The sequence below is a fragment of the Lucilia cuprina genome, chromosome 2, assembly GCF_022045245.1.
Source record: "Lucilia cuprina isolate Lc7/37 chromosome 2, ASM2204524v1, whole genome shotgun sequence".
Classification (NCBI taxonomy): Eukaryota; Metazoa; Arthropoda; class Insecta; order Diptera; family Calliphoridae; genus Lucilia; species Lucilia cuprina.
Window position 1 is genome coordinate 52166431 of NC_060950.1, and position 24789 is coordinate 52191219.

The 24789-nt window shown below is 30.3% G+C and overlaps 1 protein-coding gene and 1 long non-coding RNA gene across 6 annotated transcripts in view; both read right to left on the minus strand.

The window, feature by feature from the left end:
* Nucleotides 1-4918: 4918 nt before the first annotated feature.
* LOC124418549 lies at nt 4919-8375 on the minus strand. Of its 2 annotated transcripts, XR_006940067.1 has the most exons (4): nt 8239-8375; nt 8069-8180; nt 5061-5277; nt 4919-5006 (listed from the first exon to the last, which is right to left on the minus strand). It is a non-coding gene; the product is annotated as an uncharacterized LOC124418549 (long non-coding RNA). The 2 variants fall into 2 exon arrangements; XR_006940066.1 differs by lacking the exons at nt 4919-5006; nt 5061-5277 and adding an exon at nt 7851-7982.
* A 12076-nt stretch (nt 8376-20451) lies between these two features.
* LOC111687875 (putative leucine-rich repeat-containing protein DDB_G0290503) overlaps nt 20452-24789 on the minus strand; it is a 31865-nt gene continuing 27527 nt past the window's right edge. For all 4 annotated transcript variants that reach the window (XM_046946571.1, XM_046946567.1, XM_046946578.1 and 1 more), the window contains exons 9-17: nt 23880-24740; nt 23678-23811; nt 22853-23619; nt 22696-22798; nt 22456-22626; nt 21356-22306; nt 21062-21289; nt 20758-20997; nt 20452-20693 (exon numbers count right to left, since the gene is read on the minus strand). In XM_046946571.1, coding sequence (XP_046802527.1) covers nt 20634-20693; nt 20758-20997; nt 21062-21289; nt 21356-22306; nt 22456-22626; nt 22696-22798; nt 22853-23619; nt 23678-23811; nt 23880-24740 — 3515 coding nt within the window. In that variant the 3' untranslated portion in view covers nt 20452-20633. The remainder of the gene's footprint in view (nt 20694-20757; nt 20998-21061; nt 21290-21355; nt 22307-22455; nt 22627-22695; nt 22799-22852; nt 23620-23677; nt 23812-23879; nt 24741-24789) is intronic.

Genomic DNA, 24789 nt, shown 5'->3' on the forward strand with positions numbered 1-24789 from the left:
TGATTAATACTTTAAAGATATCGTGATACTATTCTTGCATCTATTAGCAGAAAATACTTTATTTATTCTTATTAAATCATTTATCTTAGAATTTCGGCAAATTAGCACAGTATTTGTTTATGCAAAATTTCAAATAGGTATAGAAGTTGCAATTATACTTTAAATTTTTAATTTAATTTGGAGGACATAATCTACTAAGTACGTAGACTATTCCTAATTTTTTTTTTTTTTCATATAAGTATCGCGAGTTCTTTACATAAAAAGTTCCAACAGAATTATTAAAGGAAGGAAAGACGAGTTTGAATCGACCCAAAAAGTGATTTTAAGTTCATTGATGTACCAAAAGGAGAGAGAGGATTCATTATTCACGGTGTTAGATTGACTAGTGTAAATAAATATTTTATATATAAATATAATATTACGGTGTTGTTATGATTTTAATCAACTCATTTAATATGTGGAAAACTCATAGGTACTTTTCTAAATCCTACCCAATTAAGATATCGAAAAATACCTTTATGCACATACATAAGTATAACCAGTAGATGTACAAATTGCAGTAATAAAAAATATCGAGTAGTAAAAAAAAATTTCACATATTAACAAAATTCAAAACAGGGCGATATGTATATTTACATAATTGATTTAAAACTAGAGATAAAAGAAGATTTTTTTTATTTTATTTTTGGAATAAAAGCAAACAGCATTTAGTTCAATTGTTTGCAAAAAATAACCAAAACGAAAAAATAATTTACATGTACACATGCAAAATAAAAATAACCAATTTTGGTTAATAATAACCAAAGTGGCAACACTGATGCCAACGTACTTTAGAGTACAAAGCAGCAAATTTGAACGACATTTCCGGACATTTCACGGTGAATATGTGAATATCACCGGGTCTTGTTTTAAATTGGAAACCCCTTTAATGAAAAAGTTATTTTAGATTCTTAAGAATCTACAACCAATGACACAGGTCGTAGTTGTATTAAGTAAAAGGCTTCTTACATTGTTACTTGACGTTGACGTCCTTTCGGGGATGGCGAATTTTTCAAGGAATTGAGCAACAAAACAAGGGTGCCTTGGAGAAATGGGGGAAGGGTTTCGTGAAATTATAAATTATATTCTCTTATCTTCTCGGATAATTGCGCGATAGAATGACATATTAATGACTTCATCTACTTAAACTTAAGAAGTAGGATCCAGAGATGTAAATTCTATTCCATATGTTTAGATGAAAGCACTGACATGAACGACCCAATTCATGATAGACCTGGTTCACACTGGGAAACTTTTGTTGAGAAACTTTGAATTTTGTGTGTGAGAGAAAGAGATGGTTGATATTTCTTTCTCTCACAAACAAAAATCAAAAGTTTCTTAAAAAATGTTTCCTAGTGTGAACCAGGTCATATGTGTGAAACACCCATGAAGAAAAGGTAAGACTTCTTTACATGGAAATGTAAAAGGAAAGCTTTTATTCTAAATAGTTAATGAAGAAGTCAGAAGGATTAAGAGGAGTTATGCTCGATGTGCATGTGCAATACTAGGAAAATATAGTAGTTTCGTAGGAAATTTAATAAAAAATAAATTCGATATATTTGCATTCATTGTATCATTCATCAGCTAGCATTATTTACAAAAAATCTGAATATAATGGATTCAATAAAAATTTTAATTAAAATTGTCAATAAAATTCGGAGTAGAAATAATTCATTAGGCCATAGACAATTCAATTACTTCAAGGCTATTCGCCTTCAGTAATTTTCGAAAAAAAATTCAAATTTAAAAATAATAAAAAAAGCTGTGAAATGCGAGTACAGCGATGATATTCGATATGAACAAGTTTTATATAAGTTAAAATCTCTATATCTGATTTCTATTTCTTAAATTTGAGTAGCTGAATTCACTGATATTTTCGGTCAAACAATCATTAAGATATTTACTTTGCACTTATTGTTGTGCATATTAAGAGCTTTTTATCAAGGACCTAAAATAACTGTTACCAAAATTTTAGAAATAAAAAAAGCCCTTTTTTAAGAAATATAATTTAAAGTTACTTAGACCTGGTCCACACTAGGAAACTTTTGCTGAGAAACTTTCATAATTCCCTTTTGAAGTTTCCTTAATGTCCTCACATAGAAACTTTTGTTTCAGAAACTACGTGTAAATTGCATTTTGTTGTACGAGTAAGAAGAATAAGAAAACAAAACATACATCGAATAAATATAATAAACAAATTTAAAAACATACGAAAAAATTTTGGAAATAATGTGTATCATGTGGAAACATTTTAGAAACTTATTTCTTTTAATAAAAACAATTTGTCGTAAGAGAAAAAATCATCTTTGACCTGGTTCACACTTGGAAACTTTTTTGGAAAACTTTTGATTTTTGTGTGTGCGAGAAAGAAATATCAACCATATATTTCTCTCACACACAAAATCAAAAGTTTCTCAGTGTGAACCAGGTCTTTAAAAAAAATATTGGTGACATTTAAATATGAAGACGACTACTGGCCGCATTCATTAAAAGAAACGGTTAGCCGAAAAAGTTGCAAGACAATCCGCGGTAAGTGATCTTGTTTCTATAATGAAATAGTTGTTAATAAAAATGAATATTATTGACAGTCACTGTTTGTTACATACGAGTTCAATTAATTGTTAAACTTTTACAAAAATGGTTAAATAGTTGTTTTAAATTAAAATAATTTTCCGCTAACGAAAAACCGGGCAGCAAGTTAATACTGGTTTCAATACACATAGATCGAATATTATTTGAATTTATCAAAGCCTATATAAGCTACCACAACATTGCAAATAATTGTTCAATTCACAATCGATTTTGTAGTGATGTATGCGTAGTATGTCAGTAGTGCAAAAGCTCTATTACAGTTGTAATTCAGGTCTTAAGGACGGTTAGGCTTTTCCTTGTTGCAAAGCTTTTGACAGAGTTACTTCTCACCCTCCACTAATTTAATGGTTTGGTGTATCCGGGCAAACGTGTAATGACCTGGCAATATGAGGTGAATTAAGCACCGCCAACCTAATTAAAACCAAAATAATAAATACAGTTTATTTATTAGACTTAAATGTGGAATTAAGAAAATAAAAGAATTAAAAAAAAAGATTCAAAGCAAAATAATTTGGTTTATTTCGCTTTTCTACTTCATTATTATTACATGATTTCTTATATTTTGACATTCTTATGTATGTAGTATGTATGTTTGTTGGTTTTTTTTTTTTTTGATGAGAACAAAGATCTGCTGCATAGATCTGTACACAATCATTGTAACTCCACTTTAGTAAGTACAACTTGATTGTGAATTAAATAAATGTAACAAAATACAACGCAAGAATAATAAACAAATACATAAAATAAATTTATTGGTAACGAAATAGCATCCATCAAGTTCCCAGGAAAAAAAGAACTTCCAAAGTAGTGAAAAAGAAGTAGAATTTACATGGAAGTACTGAAAAAGTCCTGAAGAATGTATGATTTTAACACCGGCTTATCATTTTTTATTTCATTCCAAATTAACTACATCTGAAGTCATTCTCAGGAAGTAATTTTTATGTTATTTTTTTGGGAATTTATTAGAAAGTGAAATTGTAGTATTATTGAATACAAATAATTTGATTAAAAAAATATTGACATAAATAAATCAATTAACTACGAAATAAAATTGGTTTAATTAAAAAAGTACAAAAAATATGCCTTAAATTAAAAAAAATTATACTTTTCGCTTATTTGAAAGTCAATAAACGTCACTTTCACGAAAAATCACTTAGTGCTACTTTTGAAGTGGTGATAAATGTTATTTTTGTAAAGGATGTATATCTCTGTGTGTGCTCTTGGCTTTGCTCACGAGCCACTTTTACTCCACGACCACTTTCACTATTTCGCTGCATTCGATTTTTGCATGAATTTAGTAATAGTTTGATCTGGTTCTAAAAAGGGAAAACATTAATTAAAAAATAAATTATTACCTGTACTTGTCGTCTTGTATTTTTCTTCTGAGTAATAACTAAACGGTTATTGAATGTTTTAAATTTATATTGCCAGACCGATGGGAATATAGTTCCGTGCTGCATTTGAAAACTCAGCTGTTTTTGTAAAAAGTAACCCATATTGTTTGACCTGATTCCCACTAGGAAACTTTTTTGGGAAACTTTTGATTTTTGTGTGTAACTTTTGTACTTAAGATGGTCTTTAGTAATTGTAATAAGTCTGGCAAAAGTTAGCAGAAGTTATATACTATCATATAACAATACTAATAATAAACAATTAAGAACATATAGCCGAGCCTGGCCAACCATATGATACCCTACACCAGTGAATAGTACACAGAGAAAACAGATTCATTGTGATAACCGAATTTGTTTCCAATCGAATTTTGTCGGTTACAGCAACTATACTACAATTCGGTTATAATTACTGAAAATTTCGATTGTAAGAACTGTATATTCGATCGCAACATTTGGCATTTAGTAATCCAATGGTTATAACAGTCGATATTATCGGTTAATAGGGTGGATTTAAAAAATATATATGTTAAATGCAACTGAATCGAACACATTATTGGTGTTCATAATAGAATATTTGGTTGGCTTTATTATTAATATTTTTAAATCGGTTGCTCAAAAAATCTTTTACTAATTCATTAAAAACACAGATAAGTCAATTTTTTAAAATTTTATTTTAATACATACATATATTGTTTATATACAAAAATTATTATAATTAATTCATATTAACATATTAGTATAAAACATATGTAGTTCATAAGTAAAAATGCATTTAATTTCACAAAAATTAAATAAGTAAATTAAACATCTTATTATTAATATAAAACAATGGTTTTTATAGTAATATTAAAAGATTGATATGTATGTACATATATACATATAATATATTTTGTCTTTCCTGCAAGCAGTTAGACCATCTAGTTATAAATTCGTCACTGGGAATACAAGTTTCTTTTATAAATTGAAAATCATCAGAATTATCTGGAAAATCATAAATTAAAAACACGAAAGTTTTTCATTATATTACTACCTTACCTTGACAAGTAGTAGAGTTTACTTTTTTATACTGTATGCTCTTCTTTGCAACAATCCAATTTCAGATAGCTTTTTGCGATAGTTATTGTAAGCATCATAGAGCTTACCAGTAGCTTTTTGACCATGACTGGCAGGGGAATAGTAGAGTTCAACCGGTTCACTCGGCAACAGTTTGTTTATTAAATCCGCGAGATACAAGAAATCGTATCGATTTAATCTAAAAATGAATGTATATAAAAATGTATTGCAAAAATATTACAGTAATGATATTCAAATGGATCTTAGTCCTCATATATCACATATTTGACTAATATTCAAAATTATTTTGTCAAATAATTGGTAAGTACGAACTAACCAAATTAATTTTGTACAATATGCTTCAAAAATCTATGAAAATTCGAATGAAAATAATTTGTTAAAAGTACTAAGATTTCTCTAAAATTACACTTACTCGATATTTATATCTTTTTGAAGAATGTATTTTATAATAATTTTTGAAATTTTTACTTGGTCGCTGTTTTCTAAGTATTGCTTACAGCTATTTTTAATAATTTTTAAATCGATGTCTTCAATATTTTTCAATGTCTGAAAATATTAAAAATTAAATTTTAATGGTTGATTTTAAAGTTCAACGTAAACCTATTTACTTTTAAATCGATAGTTGATGACAATTTTGTATAACTGTTTTCCTCTATGATCGTGTCTTCTGAACTTGTAAGTAATTCTTTTGAATTAGAATTATCTTTAAAAAGTTCGGTTGAATTATCTAGTAATTCATCGATTTGAAATTCAAATGTTTCATTTAAAACAATGTCTTTAAATACAGTTTAATTATAGTAAAAGTATTATTTCTTTATTTTTTTACAAAACCTTCTGGAATTTCTTCAATATGTAGACCCCACCCGGGCGTAGAACAATATTGTGCTACATAGTCTTCTAAAATTTCATTTGAGATTTCTTGAATTTGATCTTTAAATTTAATGTTACCGCCTATTTTAAAATGATTTTTCACTTAAATGAAAACAATAACAAATTAAAATATGGTTTTTGTCAAATGTAAAAATCAAATCTTTGTAAACGATTAAAATAAAAATCATTATATACAGTGTGAGACAAAAATGTTAAATATTTAAATTTTTGTGATCATTTTTTAGTAAAAACGATATGGACATTTCCATCATGACGAACATGACCATCGTACGTTTAGACAATTTATTTTAGTTCAAAAATATCTTCAATAGATATTGTTTTAAAAAACTTTAAAACTAAACTTTTTTAATATTGTTTTTACTTTAAAATTTGATAAAAAGTTAAATATTTGTTTGATAATCCTTGGTGGCATTTTTATATGTTATATTGACAAACAATACCATTTTGAATTCTGAAAAAAATGTATATAGGTATTTATAATTTTATCGATTATTGTAAATGTTGACAGTTTTATAGTAAATTAGCGATATGAAAAATTTTCGTCTTTAATAGTTCACAAATTTTACATTGAAATTTAAATAAACCTCAAACTACATACAGTGGATGAAAAAATAAAAATTAAAAAAAAAAAATAATTTTGCTCAAAATAGTAAAACTAAAAATTAAAAAAAAAAATAACATTATATTCGATTAAATATGATGCATTAAAACAAAACTAATAAATAAAATCCATATATCATATGAAAGTAAACTTGGATACCACTTATTGAGATACTAATCATCAAATTCTAAAGGGTAGTTTTTGAGAAAATTTAGTTTTCACCACAAAATAAAGTCGTTTCTATTATTTTTTCACTACTGTACATACATGCGGTGAATCAATTAAGTTTTTTGCATAATTTTTTTTAATAGAAATTAGCTTTTATTCATAAATAAAATTTGCATCAGAAAATTAAGATTTTAGCATGTAATAGTTATACAGTAGTATAAAATTATAAAAAAAAATTAATTCACTGTATATTTTAATGAATGTAAAATATCAACCTAACCATATTATTGCGACAGATTGAAAAGTTCAATTAAAATGTTTATGTTATTATGCGTACTTTTATATTTGTAATTTAATTAATCTCCAATTAATTTTTATAAAATGAGGATCATCGTCTTATGATTTGTCCTTATACAGGTATACACAGAAGATGTTACGGTAGAAAATACTGTAAAATATAAGTTTAATCCAAAAAATATCGAGAACAAATAAAAAATTGTACCTTCGTTGGAGCGAAAAATATTGACTAATGCAAAAGATGACACTTTGTGAGCTCCATGTACCCTTAATAAGGAATATAACTTAGATATTACAAGCTCAATATTAAGGAATCATATACACGTGGTAATCCCGAACTAAAACATGTCTTTGAATACAATTTTTATTTTTCCTCGCTATTTTCTGGTTTAAATTTATATTTTTTTCAACAATTTGTCATAAGCCTATTGAGATGGCAACAGATTTAAAAGTTCAATGAAAAATGTTTACAGCTCTCAAACGTTTATGTATATTGTTTTGCAAAATATTCTGTAATGATTCCATAGATTTTGTTTAGAAACACCACAAAACAAAAAATTGAACCTTTAATAATATAAATGATTTATGCGCACTTTTATATCAAAAGTATTTTAGTTTTGTTTATGTACAGAACGATATAAAAATTTTTAAGATTTGGAATCGTTTGCTATTTACATTTAATAAAGAAGTAAATGATCTTAATGGAGTAATTGTAAACAGGGTATATTAAATAAAAATAATCTACTTAAGTAAATGGAGTTGAAGATTTTTTGAGCAAAATCGTATCTGATTTAACGGGCTATAAGGGCACTGCCACAAGTATACCTATGTTATATTATATTTTGATTTAAGTTATTATATTTAATACAAACGTTCAATAAATACCATGGATAGCGGTCACTTTATTTTGAGCGTGTTGCAGTGCCCTTAACGGTGGTGTTTACCAAAAAATGTAAATACATGCACTTTGAAGGGTGGTAAATTAATTAACATAAAAAAGGAAATGACTTACCTCTTATTTCTGTGGTTTAATGGGCCAAAATGGGTATTCCAAACCGCTCACGTATCCCGAAATGGTTTGCAATTCTTGAAGTTTTTATTTCTTGAAATATGGTCATATATACCTAAATATAATGTAATAATATTAATGCTTGTAAAAAATAGAACAATAAAACTACTTACCTTCCTTTTGTTATCCTTTTTATATGGACGTTTTGTTTTTATCTCGCCCAAAATTGTTAATTTTTCAAATGTATAAGTTATTTGTGTTCTAATTTTTTTCACAAATGACAATAATTTCATTGAATTTATTGAATATATTTTACTTCGGTATTTCTAAAAAATTTTTGATTAGGTTAACTATCTTTCGGTTGTAATTTCCAATTGATGTAATATACTTTTATATTAATCGAATTGTAAGAAACAAGTAACTAAAAATTAGTTACTATAACTGAAAGTATGTTTATAATATTATATTTCATAGTAATAACTAATTGTTGGTTACATATACCAATTCTTTAGTTATAAAACCTAATGCACAAACTTAAATTTGGTTGTGCTTCACAATGTTACTAAACAATATTGAGAAATGTGTCGAATTGGTTACGTTAGCCAAATATTGTTTTGTTATAATAGTATTTCTATTATATTAATGATTTAACATTCATGAGTATAGAAAACCAGTTAGGGTAATACATTATTAATAATTGGAATAGTATATTAGATTTCCTTATTAATTTTTTATTATTAGAACCGATTTTCAACTGATCTGTTTTCTGTGTGTATGTAAAAAATGTGGATTACTTTCAATAATAAAGCTATTTAATTGTTTTTTCCCCTAATTCCTGGGGGCTAGGGACAAATGAAGTCCGATCATTACCAAAATCACCAGCAACATTTAGAGTTGTACAATACTAAGTTGTGGTAATTTTAGTAGTGATACTAGAACATTTAACATAATAATGGGCTCTAAAGCCATATTTAGGGGGTACGGTTATGCGGGGGATAGTTGAAATAATGAATAGGCTTCATTCCTGAACCATAAGCAACGTTTGCGTCAAGTTTCGTCAAATTATCTAAAAAAATTGCGGCCTGCAGTTTAATTACAAAGTTTTGACGGACGGATATAGCTAAATCGATTCAGATAATTATTCTTATCCGATTGGTATACTTTAATGTGGGTATAGAACCGATATGTCAATGCGTTACATACATCAGTATAAACCCCACATACCCTCTCTACTAAAGTGGTGTAGGTATAAGGTTTTTATAACACCCCTGGACATGACAAAAGTTGTAAGTTGTTAGACATTTTCCTAACATTTTTCGACAAATTCTGGACAGTGCAGACGTACCTATGGGTTAAAAGTTTAACTAAAAGTTAACTAATGCTAATTCCGTAAATTTAAAGATCTAAAGAGGGTTTGATTTATTTTCACCGCTTTTAGATTCATTTACCTCCCTCGTATTATCAGTTAACTAATAACATTCTGTACATATCCATATATATATTCATTGGACTTTCGGGTCTAATAGATTGTTAATTGGAATGACAACTAGAAAATAACTACCAACAATGTTATTCATTCAAACAAGTACTGTCAGCAGCCAACTATTGATTTTTGTGGTTATGTTTATATACAATTTATATTGAAGCCTGTGGAAACTATATCCATCCTTTGTGGTTTTAAAAATATAAGCACATGTGCGTCTGCTTTCATATGTTTCGAAATGAATTTTTATACACATCCATGCATACACATCCATACATACATATATGATCTGTTTTACAGAATTTACGATAACGCTAATGGACAAACTGGTGTTTCAAAATAAAATGAAATTGCTGCGCAGCATGTATGTTTGTATGTATGTATGTGTTGTCTATGGCACAGTGTATTTAAATTGAATTTCCAAATGAAGTAACCCTAGACTATTTAAATTTTATAAGTTAGTTGTGAAATTTTTTGTCTAGAATAGTTATTTACATATGTACATACATATAAATATGTATGTACTTTAGAGGAGTCCAAAAAATAACGATTTTGTTTGGATGGGTCTTACACTGGTGTAAAATGTTAGTTCTATCGGATAACATGAAACTTATAATTTACACAATTTAATACATTTCAATCGATTTTGGACATGAGTTTCCGTTATTCTATTTGGCTAAAAGATTACACCAGTTAGTTTTAAAAACTCATGAACAAAAATGAAACCCATCAAAGCAAGCTTAATATTTTTTGGATACCTCTATGACATTTAAACAAACCCTATAAAATTTAAACTTTATGGGTAATTTCAATTAGAAATAAACTAATAATTATAAACCATGCTTAAAGCTGCGTTATAATAACGGTGAAATAATTTTAAACAAAATACAGAACAGAAGAAAAGGTAAACAATATATTATATTGTTGAATGGGTCACAAAGAAAAGCAAGATAAATTTTAATAGATTGTGATAATAACTCCCACCATGTAACTTTGGATAGCACAAACACCAATTACTGGGAACAAGCCCTTAAAGCTGCATATAACAATATGTTCAGGAGAGCTTATAAACAAAATTACAAAAAAACTTCTGCCACCTCCAAAGCCGATTAAGTTTTCAACTGCATTGAACTATTTGGACACTTTTCGGGAACTTACTAAAGAACCGACTCTATGAAACTTTTATATGAACATTTAGATAACGTAAATGACTTATTGATGATACAAAAATCCTAGCCCATACTCATGCCCAACTGGTAGAGAATTTTACGACTACAGGAATATGAATTTTGCAGAATTTCATCGTGATATTATTGTTTATATGTAAGTAAATTTTGAAATTCAAGAAGGGGATTTTGTATATGAGCTATGATAATATGAGTCCCGATAATTTCGAATATCGGAAGTATAATTTAGACTTATGTAAGTGAGTCTTTTGAGCACCCTTTGAAGAATGAAGTACATTTTCAAGAACGAAAAAGTCCATTAGAAAATTCAAGATGTACGAAATAATACCTAAAAGCTTTTTTAATATTTTCTCGCTCTGGGCTTTACATGTCTTCTTTAATGTTTCTAGCATAGAATATTGCCATAGAAGTTCAACTCTCTCCGAAAAAAACCTAACTCAGCTGTCAAAAAAAAAACCTAACTCTAATTAGTAAGACCTTGTTCACACTGGGAAACCGTTGTAGAGAAACTTTAGATTTTTGTGTGTAAGAGAAATAAATATCAACCATCTCTTTCTCTCACACACAAAATAAAAAGTTTCTCTACAAAAGTTTCCCAGTGTGAACCAGATCTTAGATTCTATTAAAGTGTTAGTGTATTAAAGCTTTTTACCATACAAAAACTGATCACATAGTTGCATAAAATCGGTCGAAGTAATAATACAACGTTTTTATTGCATTATTTTTCTTAAATTACATTTTTTTTACATTTTAACTTGTAGATTGTATTTGTAAAAGCATGATATTTCTCATGCATTCTATATTTGTTAAAATGTAAAATTCTTGGTTTGTGAAAATTAAAAATGATTTTGATAAAGAAAATATCGAGGTACTATATTCACTAGTCTCTTTCTGTCATTTTCATGAAAATAAGATTTTGATGGCAAAATATCCCGAAATCTATCCCGCATCAATGACATAAAAGAAACAAGTAAGAGTGCTATATTCGGCTGTGCCGAATCTTATATACCTTTCACCACAGCGTATTTTAAACATATTAGTTTTATAAACTTAAAATTTTTTCCCGACTACATTATTATTACTCCAAATGAAATGAAATGAACGTTAAACGAAATAAAAAACAAAATACACAAGGCAATTAAACCAACAGACATGTTAGTGCCGGTCCACACTAGGAAACTTTCGTAGAGAAACTTTTTCTTAATTCTTTTTTGAAGTTTCCTAAATGTCCACACATAGAAACTTTTATTTCAGAAACTACGTATTAATTCCATTGATTTGTTGTTGTACGAATAAGAAGAATTACAAAACAAAACAAGTTTCCAAATACGGGAAACTCCATACCGTGAGAGAGATGAATGATATTCCTTCTCTTTCTCTCTCATGCAAAATCAAAAGTTTCCCAAAAAAAGTTTCCTAGTGTGGACCGGCAGCTACATCCAAATATACGAACATAATTCATAAAAAGAAAGCAAAAACAAAATACACTCAATGAAGCCAACAGCATCCAAACATGGACCTGGTTCACACTAGGAAACTTTTGTTGAGAAACTTTTTCTTAATTCTCTTTTGAAGTTTCCTTAATGTCCAAACATAGAAACTTTTGTTTCAGAAAATACGTATTAATTGCATTGATTTGTTGAGAAGAATAACAAAACAAAACAAGTTTCCGAGTACTAGAAACTCCGTACCGCGAGAGAGATGAATGATATTCTTTCTCTCTCACGCAAAATCAAAAGTTTCCCAAAAAAAGTTTCCTAGTGTGGACCTGCAGATACAAAATAAACAGCTGAATAAAACCAAATAAATTTACACACCCATGTACATCTTTTTCCAATTCACAGTGTTGTTGCTTTTTTAACAAAGCATGAAAAAAATATATTTCATCAAAAAAAAAAAATTTTCAGGTTGTAACAGATTTTTGCTCATATATTCGTTATTTATAGACCGATTTTGCTGATTTTAAATAGCGATCTTCTCGAAAGCATGTCTAACAGAATTAATAAAGTTTTGGATCTCGCCGATATCTGGGGTCCTCTAAAAACTGATTTCAACAGACAGAAAAATTCTGAAACTCTTTATATTATCCAAAAATTGCTTCAAACTCTATTATTTTGGATAATTTTCTGTTACAAAATAAGTGTTTTTACTAATTTGGACAAAATATTTGAAATCGGTTTAATAGTTTTCGAGATATTGCTCATTATGATACAAACTTGATTAATTTTATTGTCATGTTTAACCATACTACATTGATTTTGTACCAAAAACTCATAATCTGGTGCTTTTTCAACAACTAGGTTTATATTGCTTCAATAAATTGCATAAAATATACATTTATTATACATATTATAGCCGAATTTTAAATCCAAGTTTTATTGAACATTACAAACGCCATTTTATTTATATTTTTATAGCTTTTAGCGATATTTAGTAATTTGCATGTGTGTGAAAGGATTTTCAAAATACATATACATATTTATATAATTTTGTTCTACACAAACTAGTTTAAAATGGTTAAAGCGTTTTTAGGGGCTGGACCTAGTATGGGAGATATGATCAATTATAAACCGATCGTAAAAGATTTCTGTACATAAAAGCTATATTTCAGTAACATTATGTATTTATATCGAAATTTATGTGCTGTTTCTAGATACCGATCGAGTAGTTTGAGCACGAATTTTACTTGTATTTTATTATTGTAACAAAATACAAGTAAAATTTGGTTAAATTCGTGCTTCGTTTAATCCTGAGCGTATTTTGCACAGACAGACGGACATAGCTAAATCGATTCAGAATTTGATAAAGACCCAGAATATATATACTTTGTTGGGTCTGTTATTTGAGTTATAAAACTTGTGCCGGAATCGTGTGATAGAATTATTTCTATACGGCAATGTTTGCGTTTCATCGTAAAAGCTTCACTCAATGATTAAACTGAAATAAAAAAATAAATAAACCACAAAAATAAAAGAATAGACAAGTGCCTACTTATTCCCAACAAGCTCCAATCAAAAAAGGTAACACCATCTTCCGATTTAGCCCTAATGTATATAAATTAGACCGACTCACAAAAAATCGTTGTTATGTCATATGATGTTACCTAAAATATTTTGGTTTAGTATACATTCGTAAGTTGAACAGTTTGAAATGTCCTAACAAAAAGTAAAAATTCCCAAAGTCCAATCAATTCAAACCCGACAAGTTGAGTGGCGGGCCTCAACCATAAACAACAATATGCATCCTGTTGAGAATTCAATAGTACGATACAACTTCCCTGAAGTAAAAGGTATACTAAATCAGTACTAGTCTCCTGCAGAGCAAGGAGACTTTACCGATCGTTTACTAACATACATCAGTTACATTTTTATATCATAAGGAAAGATCTTCGAAATGACAGACAACTACCAAGTGTCAACCTGAAAATTCCCCAACCTATACCGGCGCCCTTCTACACGAAAAGTAAGAGATACTCAACGGGTTCAGGAATCCAGCATAGGATGACAACAGCACCGGAGAGAGAATCCTGACATATACAAATATATCAGTCCTTAAACCCACATTCACTAAGTGGATCCCGAATAAACTTTAACCAACTAACCAGCCAGTACAAAGTCCAAAGCGGACAACAGCCACCCGTAGTTACCAGATAAACTCTAGTTAGCACCTCTTTACCCCGGGATTGAAATACACCTAGATGTGGGTTATACAAGAAAACATGCCCCAGGAGACCCCATATTGAATATATGGGAAAGCATATGTGTGAAATTTAAAAAATAATCTTTTAAATTTGTTCCAGCTTATAAACGGCCAACGCCAGACATAAAATATTTTGGGAATCATCCTAAAACAAAGCAAGGCAAATTTCGATTTGAGTAACAAAAACACGTTTTTGCTTTTCATACTAAATGTTGTTCATGCTTTGATAAATAAGAAACAATAACACTGTGAATTGGAAATATATGTGTGTGTGGATGTATATAGGTTTCATTGCTCTGTGTATTTTGTTTCGTATGTTTGGATGTCTGTTGGTTTCATTGAGTTGTGTATTTTGTTTAATTTTTTGTGTATTCTGTTCATATATTTTGATGTAGGTTGGTTTCATTGCGTTGTGTATTTTGTTTTTAGTTTGCGTATTTTGACCTGGTTCACACTGAGAAACTTTTGATTTTGTGTGTGAGAGAAATGGTTGATATTTCTTTCCCTTCCCATTGTGAACCAGGACTTTGGAAACTTTTGTTTTAGAAACTACGATTCTGATTTGTTCTTATACGAATGAGAAGAATAAGACTTGGTTCACACTGGGAAACTTTTGTTGAGAAAATTTTAATTTTGTGTATGAGAGAAAGAGATGGTTGATATTTCTTTCTCTCACACACTAAAATCAAAAGTTTCCCAAAAAATGTTTCCTAGTGTGAATCAGGTCTAACAAAACAAGTTTTCGAGTACGAGAAACTCCGTATGAATGATATTCTTTTTTGCTCAGGTAAAATCAAAAGTTTCCCAAGAAAGTTTGCTAGTGTGGACCGGCACTTAGTTTCATTGCCTTGTGTATTTTGTGTTTTTTGTGTGTGTGTTTATTTCGTTTAGCATTGTTGCTATTGATTAATCATATAGTCGGAAAAAATAAATATAAATTTTATAAATTTAATGTATTTTAAATACACTATGGTGAAGGGTATATAAAATTCGGTACAACCGAATAAGGCACTCTTTCTTCTTTTTTAATTTCATCTGAATAATATTTTTAAATTTATTTCGGTTTCACAATTACATATTGCTATATACTCTAGTGCCCATCTTAGAAAAAAATTAAAAAAATGCTATGAAAAGCATATAGTATATACAGTGGTTCAAAGTTATAATGGGACAAAAAACCTAAATAAATGATCGTCTCTTTCTCTTTTTAGTTTAAATATTTAAGTATAAACAAATACTATTTGACATTAGAAGAGTATGATTTAATCTGTATTATTCTCATTTTGTTTTTCCCCAGACAATATTTCTTTTAACATTCGATTATAGTTTTGAGTCACTGTATGTACTTTACATAAAAAAGAGCATTAATATGTTTTTCTCTTTGTTGTGCTTCTGTTTCATTTTTGAACATGGTTGTATTGCCTTCAGCAGCTAAAGGACTTCGTAAAAATTCCAAAAATTTTACCATTTATAGTGATACATATGAACACAACACAAATATACATACATACATACATACATATGTATGTTCATGTCTGTGTCTTCGTATAAAACTAAATTTCAAACAAAAAAATACTATGGATTTATGAAAATTTATACTTCAGCAGCACTCATATTTGCTTGAAAACGTTTTGAAAATGTGGTGCGACCATGTGAGTGAGTACAGATTCTATACCACTTTTTATACCCTTCACATTCGTAAGAAGGGTATATATATGTTTGTCATTCCGTTTGTAATTTCTATAATATAATTTTCCGACCCTATAAAGTATATATCCTTATAGATAGCGGAGTCGATTAAGCCAAGTCCGTCTGTCTGTTGAAATCAGTTTTTAGAGGACCCCAGATATCGGCGAGATCCGAATCTTCAATAATTCTCTTAGACATGCTTTCGAGAAGACCGCTAAAAAATAAATAACGGAGATATGATCAAAAATCCGAGACAGCCTCTGAAAATTTCATCAAAAAATTTCATATTTTTTCAAGCTTTGTTAAATAAACAACAACAACAATATTAGAAAAAGATGTACACGTGTGTGAAGATGTATTTGGTTATATTCAGCTGTTTATTTCGTCTTGTATGTTTGGATGATGTTGGCGTCATTGAGTTGTGTATTTTGTTTTTGTGAATTCTGTTCGTATATTTGGATGTAGGTTGGTTTTATTGCGTTGTTTATTTTGTTTTTATTTTGTTATATATGTTTAGATGCCTGTTGCTTTGTATGCCTTGTGTATTTTGTTTTTTAGCGTTGTTGTTGTTGTTCATTTTGTTAAATTTTGTTGTAATAATAATGTAGTCGGGAAAAATTTAAAATTAATAAAACTAATATGTTTAAAATACACTATGGTGAAGGGTATATAAGATTCTGCATAGCCGAATATAGCACTCCTACTTGTTTATGTGTGCAATTTTTCTAGAATATCTAAAGGAGTCTGTTATCAATAATATCAACTGAAAGTTTGGGTTTAATTTATGTTGGATTTTGTCCGGTATGTTATTTCATATAAACTAGCAATGGGGAATAATATTTGGAAGTTTTTGTGTTTTTTCTTTTGCGTGCAATTTCAATTTAACTGCATTTGGTTTTTGAAGAAAATTTTTAGCAATTAAATGTGTATTGAAATCTTAACAAATACTAAAATATTCCTTATTTAGAATTGAGATGATTTTACTTATCATTTATTTTTACCATGCTTTCGGAAAAAAACGCTATTTTAAATCAGCAGGATTGGTCCATAAATAACGGAGTTATGATAAAAATCCTGGAAAACAACACACAAGATTTCTGCTTATACTTAAGCCGGTTTACACGATCTTACAAGTAATATGATCTGTCAAAATTTTGTGTAGAAGAGTATGGATGGGATCGTCTAAACGCAATATGTAATGAAACCATCACACATTGAGAGGGAATACGGATGTAAATTTTGACAGTTGTATGGCTCTCTTCATTTTTTGAAATTATTCAAAAAGCAAGCAGTTCGCATTAGATCAGGGATGTATTTTTATGTTAAAAGTTAAACAGCCGTTTCCATTTTACTTTGTTATTGTTTTATACCAATCGTGTAAACACAAAAAATATAAATCATAGGACTTTCATTCTCTTTTTTGTTTTATGGAGGGAATTTTATTTTACTTTTTCATTTGACTTTACGTACGTAAAGTGTGATTGTGTGAAGTGTCCTTTTACTTGCTTAGCAGGAATAAAACTGTCTGTTCTTATTGTCTAGAAATACGAAATTAAGCATGTAGAGCTTGGAGTTTGTGAGAACCAAAATAAAGAGACTATTTCGTACTTAAAATGTACTTTCTGGATCTAAATAGACTTTGTGAATAAGTCGATTTACATAGCTACGTCTACGATCAAACTTCTAAATTCACACAAATCGTAATGGAATGAAATAAATATTTTTATTGTTTTAAATTGTCGTTCAATCAGAAAACTGAGTGTTTAATTTTACGTTAATATATTCAATATCTTAGAAGAATTAAAAAGTACAAGTTGAAGTTCGAAAAAGTATCGAAAGACCCCTAATTTATTTCATGTCTTCTTCCTGAGTTAAATATTATAGAAAATTTAAAAAGTGCTAGTTAAATAACGAAAAAACTACTCACGTCGATGATTTCTAAGTATGACGTATCTATATCAATTTCCCTCGGATTCAGAGAAACCAATTCTATTAAAAGGGAGCTTTAACAAATTTACATCAGATTTTGTGCAGAATTCTGACGGACAACTCTGCACATTTTTCTAATTTACTCAAACAAAGAGTTCGGAATTCCGAGCAACCTTTCATACGATTTTGGTAACGAATTCTGACGGAATTCGGATACGAAATCGACAACTTGTGCCGACTGTCGGTAGGAATTCGTTACGAATTCGCAAAAATTGTTTAGGATATATTCAAGTGAAGCGTAAATGTAAACGACTGTATTTTAAATGAATGAATTCAAAACTCTCTAATATAGAATACAAAGCTATCAAGAATAATACTGAAAAATATATTTTTATTTATAATTGCCGCTTTTTAAAAAACAAAAATTGTGTCATGTTATAGAATTCAGTTCACCTACACGTATCCATTATTTATATATCTAAAGTCGATTTTTAATCGGGACACTATTGAATAACTACAAAAAGTAAATCTAAACTGAAAAAACCATAACAACGGGTTCATTCAAATATACTCAATAGCATATATACACATTCACATCATCATCAAGTAACATTTTCAAAAGTACTCATACTTTAGACCAAACAAAAGGACATTTTTTCAAAATGTAAAATTACAAAATCAAAGGAAATGAAAACTTGTCTTTGTTAATCGAAAGGCAGAAAGAAAGATTCAACTATATTCACAACATAGCTGATAATAGAACTGAAGCCAAAAAAAATGGAAGCAAGTAACATCAACGCAACATAACCAACGCCATAAAGCCCAAACCCACTCGTAGTAAGTGTGGCAATATAAGAGTAAATGTTAAAGGAAATAATAAGTACGATCAATACTCATATGCTGGGACACTTACACGTCGAATGTAACACAATTCCTATGGAAATGTTATTACTGTAAAGTCACTACAAAAATGGAAAAAATTGTCTACAGTAAAACAACATGAAAAATGTATATCTGGAACATAAACAAGTGACAATAGAAAATGACAAACTACAAACAAAATGTAACTTTTGATGTAATAGTAATAGTAGTAAAAAGGGCCCACAAAAGGAAACCAAAACAAAAGGATGCATTACACAATGTCGGTAGCTGACAGCAGCGTAAACCTCCAACCAACATTAAGTGAGGATGCAGGGTGGCAATAATAACTATTCTTTTAATTGTGCTTGGGTGAGATAAATTCACTGTCTGTCTACTGTTACAGGCATTACATGTATACAATATTGTAAAAAAATCAATGTAGAATATATTGAATGGAGAAAAAATAATTAAGTTACAAAATCAATAATCATTTTGTTAATTTGATCATTATTACTTTTTAAGTAGAAATCCCAATATTGGACTCTGAGCTACTTTTTGAATTTGTGAGGAAAAAATTAAGAAGGACTCTCCGGAAGTTTGTTGCCTCTCCTATTCATAAAGCAGACAAGAGGGAACAAACTCTCAGAGATCATCTTTATTCTTTCTTATGTAAAATCTTAAAAAGTTTCACAGTGGCAATAAGACCTGGACCACACTAGAAAACTTTTGTTGAGAAACTTTTTTTAATTATCTTTTGAAATTTCCTTAATTTCCACACATAGTAACTTTTGTTTTAGGAAGAACTAGGAAACTTTTTTTGGGAAACTTTTGAAATACCAAGAAATACCAACCAATTTAGTTATCGCTCTATTTTACTTTTTAAATTTTTTTTTTTGCTGTTTCATTTCAATTGGTAATATCGCCAACTTTTATTTCTTGGGATCACTCTTGCTCATATCTCCGTTATATATGAAACGATTTTGCTAATTTTTGATTTCCCAAAAGCATGTCTAACGGAATTATTGAAGATTTATACATATATTTTTAAGCTGTAGAATAACATTGTGACCACGCTAAAGTAAGTTAATGATTTAGGACTCGTTGTAAATAACTCCCGTTACAAATTATGCAATAATATATACAAAACAAATAAAATTTTTTACTGTGTGAGAGAAATAGAAGGAATTATTAAAAATCCGTTTTCTCACACAAAAAATCAAAAGTTTCCCAGTGTGAACCTAGTCAAACCAACAGACAGACATCCAAACATACGAAACCGAATAGACTTGGTTCACACTAGGAAACTCTTTTAGAAAACCCTTTCACTCACACACACAAAAAAGTTTCCCAAAAAAAGTTTCCTAGTGTGGACCGACACTTACAGAGCACAATGAAACCAAATAAATTCACACACAATGTGTGTGGCACACATACATCTTTTTTCCAATTCACAGTATTGTTGTTGCTTATTTATCAGAGCATAAAAAAAGTTTCTTTTTTTGATGAAATTTTCATAGGTTGTCTCGGATTTTTTTCTGGGTAAATATATAAAAAAATGTTTCTTTAAACTGGTGTAATAATATTTATTTGTGTATAATTTAAATCATAAAAAGATTCTAATTAATTATGGTATGTGAAAATAAATAGTAATCCAATTTATAACAATACATTACAAAATGTGGTAGTTAAAATGAGTAAAAAGTAATGGTAAGACTAAACATTATTGTTTAGCGACTCTTCTCCTGGTCACTGGTGTTGTGGGTGTAGGTGGCTTTGAAATCTATTAAAAGATAGGAAATAAAGATAAAGAGTTGATAAGATATATTTGACCTTTAAATACATACTGATCTAATTGGTTTTGGTGTCATTGCATTTGCTGGTGGCGGATCTCTGGGCTGAGGGCCATCTGCATCACCAACAACGACTACAGCTACGGGTCTTTGTTCACTTGACATTCGTTCTGTACTGCCACTGCGTGATGTTGAACCTGAACGTTTGAACATACCCGATAAACGGCCACGTAAATCCTTTTTACTAGCCCTCATATCACTGGCCACACTAATATCAGAGTCAGATCCTTGAATCTTTATTAAAAAAATATTAAATAATACTTTAAAACAAATTGAAGTTTAATTAACCACTACTTACAGATATTTCACTCTCGGAATTGCGTCCACTCTTGGTAAGACTTCTCAATTTTCCCATAAGGCCCTTCTTTTTCTTACGTGGACCACGTGGTATATCACTTTGAGTTGATCCGCCAGACAATCGTGAGTCCAGACGCGAATCATAGCTTGAATCACGCACCATGCCTCCTAATTCGGAATCAATAGATTGCATTGATGATATACTTCCATCATCTTGCCGCCAAATATTCTTGAATTATATTAAGAATATTTAGTTACATGATAGTTAAACTATTTTTTACTATTTGACAAGTACCTGATCTTGCTGTATAGAGTGATCCAGAGATAAACTCTTTCTTATTAAACTGCCATTGTGACCGGATCGTGATAATTTAGAACCATTACGATGAGATCCACTTGCGCTTGCAACAGAACTTTGACTACCATGTGGATCATTTTCTTGAGATGCAGCTCTACGCAAATTACCACGTCTCATACGATTGCGTTCATGCTCCTCTTCGTTAATACGTTGGAATTTACGCAATTCTTCAGAAGCCTCGGCTAAACGCGCTAAAACGCTACCAATATGTGATGTATTCATAGAGGGAGATGGACTACGAGATCTTTTCGGTGAAATAGGTTCAGGCCTCAAATCGTTAGGTGTAGCTGGTACCCTTCCACCCATTAAATCTGGTGCCATCTTTACTAATTCATCAACTGTGTGCAATAGAGCACCAAGTTTACGATCACCACCTTCTTGCTCCATGCGTCGTTTAATCAACTCCTTTTCATAACGCTCACGCTCTCTTCGTAATTTCTCGTTGGATGTTCGCAGTTTAGCGTGCACATCACGTAACTCTAATAAATCACATTGCAGCTCGGCAATTTTCCTGCGTCCTTCTTCCATTTCCTCTTCATTGGTACGTTTTAATTGATCTTGTCGGCGCTTCGCCTCTAAACGTTCCTTATCACGTTCACGCTCAACTTCAAATAGTGTTTGACGCAAGTCTCTAGCCAGCGTTGATGTCTCTTGCAATAATCTTTGTTGATCTTCACGTTCTTTTTGCCAGGATAGCTCTAGTTTGGTCTTCATGCCGGGAATTTTGGTGCGACCTGAGCCTATTACTCTCTCTTCTTCGAATTCATTAAGTTTTGATTGCATTTCAGATATTTTTATCTCATTTGCACTGCGCTCCGAAACCAATTCAGTCTTAACTTTGCTAGCTTCCAAACGAGCCTCTACTAGCTGATCTTCTAAACAACCAATCTGAAATGTTTTTGAGATGTGTATTTGTGTGTTTCAAATTTACGAATGTACAGAAAGTAGAATTGAGTTGAGAATTTAAAATATAGTGAAGTAGTTAATTTAATTTTATATAATTTTATGTCAGACTCAAAATTCCAAGATTTACTTACTTGTTGTTCCAAATAAGCAATCTTACTCTTGTCGTCTTCATCACTGCTATGCATTGAACCCCTGCTTTGTCTACCAGCATTGTTAGCTTTAAGATCTCCAATTTTCTTTTGTGCTGACTCCAACATTTGCTTGAAGGCATCACGATCCTTTTTAAAGCGTTCACATTGGCGCTGTAAGCAAAAAATAAATTAAAATTATTCTCAACATATGTCTAATACATTTAGGATAAAAATACGAACATGCATTGAGGTCAACTCTCCACTTAATGTTTTCACTTGCTGTTCATAACGAAGACGTGTTGAAGCCACTTCGGATTTCAATTGCATTTCAGAGTTTTCCAATCTAAAACAAACATACATTAAGTTTATCATATTAAAGTTTTTTATATATACTAACTTTATTTTTAATGATTTAATTTCATTTTCCAAACTGGCGCTATGACCATTAATTGACGATTGGGCTTGTTCAATACGATTGAAATCGCTTAATTTGCGATTTAACTCATCGTTATCCTTTCTCAGTTGGAACACCAAATCGATATTCATTTCATTTTCCCTTCTAAGACGTTCATACTCTTGTATCTTTTCATCCAGTTTATTTTGCAACATTGTCTTTTCATATTCTGAATGTCCATTCTTAAGGGTTTTTGTTTCCAACTCTTGTATCTTCTTTTGAGCATCATTTAACTTTTTAGCCAATTCAGAACGATTGACACGTATTGTTTCTAATTCACTTATTTTCTGTTTGGCATTGTTTAGTTCAGTTTGAAGATTATTTTTTTCGGTGGACAGTTGAGCTCTCATCAATATTGTCTCTTCGGACATTTTCTCCCATTGAGCATTAAGTTCATTGTAACGTTTTGCTTCATGATCTAGGGTTTCGTGCAGTTCCTCTAGTTGTTTTTTGAGTTCTTGCACCTGTTTTGTGTCCGATTTAGATGATTTTGTTTTAAGCTCCTTGATTTCATTTTCTAAACTGGTTTTGGTTTTGTCGGCTGCTTTGCGTGCTTGCGTAAGTTCGCTTTCCTTTTGTGTTAGTTTGCCTTCTAATTTTTCACGTTCTTTTCGTTCTTTTTCGTAATCCTTTTCTAATTTAGAAAGCTTTTCCTTTTCAGTTTTTATTTGCTGTTCCAACGACGATTTGCTGGTTTCTGTTTTCTTTATCTGTAGATATATAAGAGTCTTTAATTGTAATAATTAGGTAGTATTTTATTAGGTTTACCAAATTATCTTGTTTTTTTATTTTATCTTCCAGTTCCTTGATCTTGGAATTTAATTGTTTCGATTCTTCCTCGGTCTTTTTAAGCTGCTTTTCCAGATCTTGTACTTTGGGAGTATTTGTCGACTTAAGTTTTTCTGTAAGCGTTTTTTCAAAATAATTTAATGAGTTTTTAATGTAATGCATATAGTGAATCTGTACTTACGCAAATCTGTTTCGGCTTGTGTGAGCTTAGTTTTATATTCTCTAAGTTCTTCTTCCAAGGTTTTCTTCTCGCTTTCCAAACTCTTAATAGTATGTGCTCCAGTTTTTGCAACAATAGCCCTCATTTCACTTATTTCATCATCCAATTCTTCTACCCATTTCTTTAGTTGGTTTTTCGGCGTTAAATCAGTTATACGTACAATTGTTCTCGGTGGCAGTTTTTCTTCAGCTTCTTGGAAAATACGTTTAAGTTTGTCTTGAAGATTATTTCGTTCTTCCTCTACGCTGGCAAGGTTCTCTTTAAGTTTTGCTAGTTCCACGGTATTTCCATTCTTCTCAGTTGACGATTGTTTACGTAAAGCTTGTAATTGCAAACGCTTAACTTCCTTTTGTACACGTTCGTTTTCTGCTTCTAGGGCAGTAACTTTGGAACGTAAAGCTGTAGCTTCTTGTTCAGCCATGTCTATCTGGCGTTTAGCGTTGGCTCCAGTTTGAGCAGCAGCCGCTGCTTGTAACCTTTCAATATGTTTATCCTTTTCGGAAATATTCTTTCTTAGCTGTTCCAGTTCATCATTTAAGGCTTTCAGTCTCTTCTCCGAAGCATTATTACCCCATGATCCCAGTGTATTGCGTTTATCCGCTGATGTTGTTAGTTTATCCTGAAGTTCTCGAACTTGTTTTTTAGACTCGGAGTTTTGTTTTTCCAATTCTTCAACCTTATGGCGGAGTATGGAAGCCTCTTGTTCATTAAGCTCCAAAAGAATGCGCAACTCTGCCGGATCATCTTCATCGGATATGCCCTCATCACGTTCAGCTTGTACTTCTGGAGCTAAGCGATGAGGCGTTGGACTCAATTTACGTGCTATTTTTATATGAATTAATTTTTAGATAAAGAAGATAGTTACTAGTGA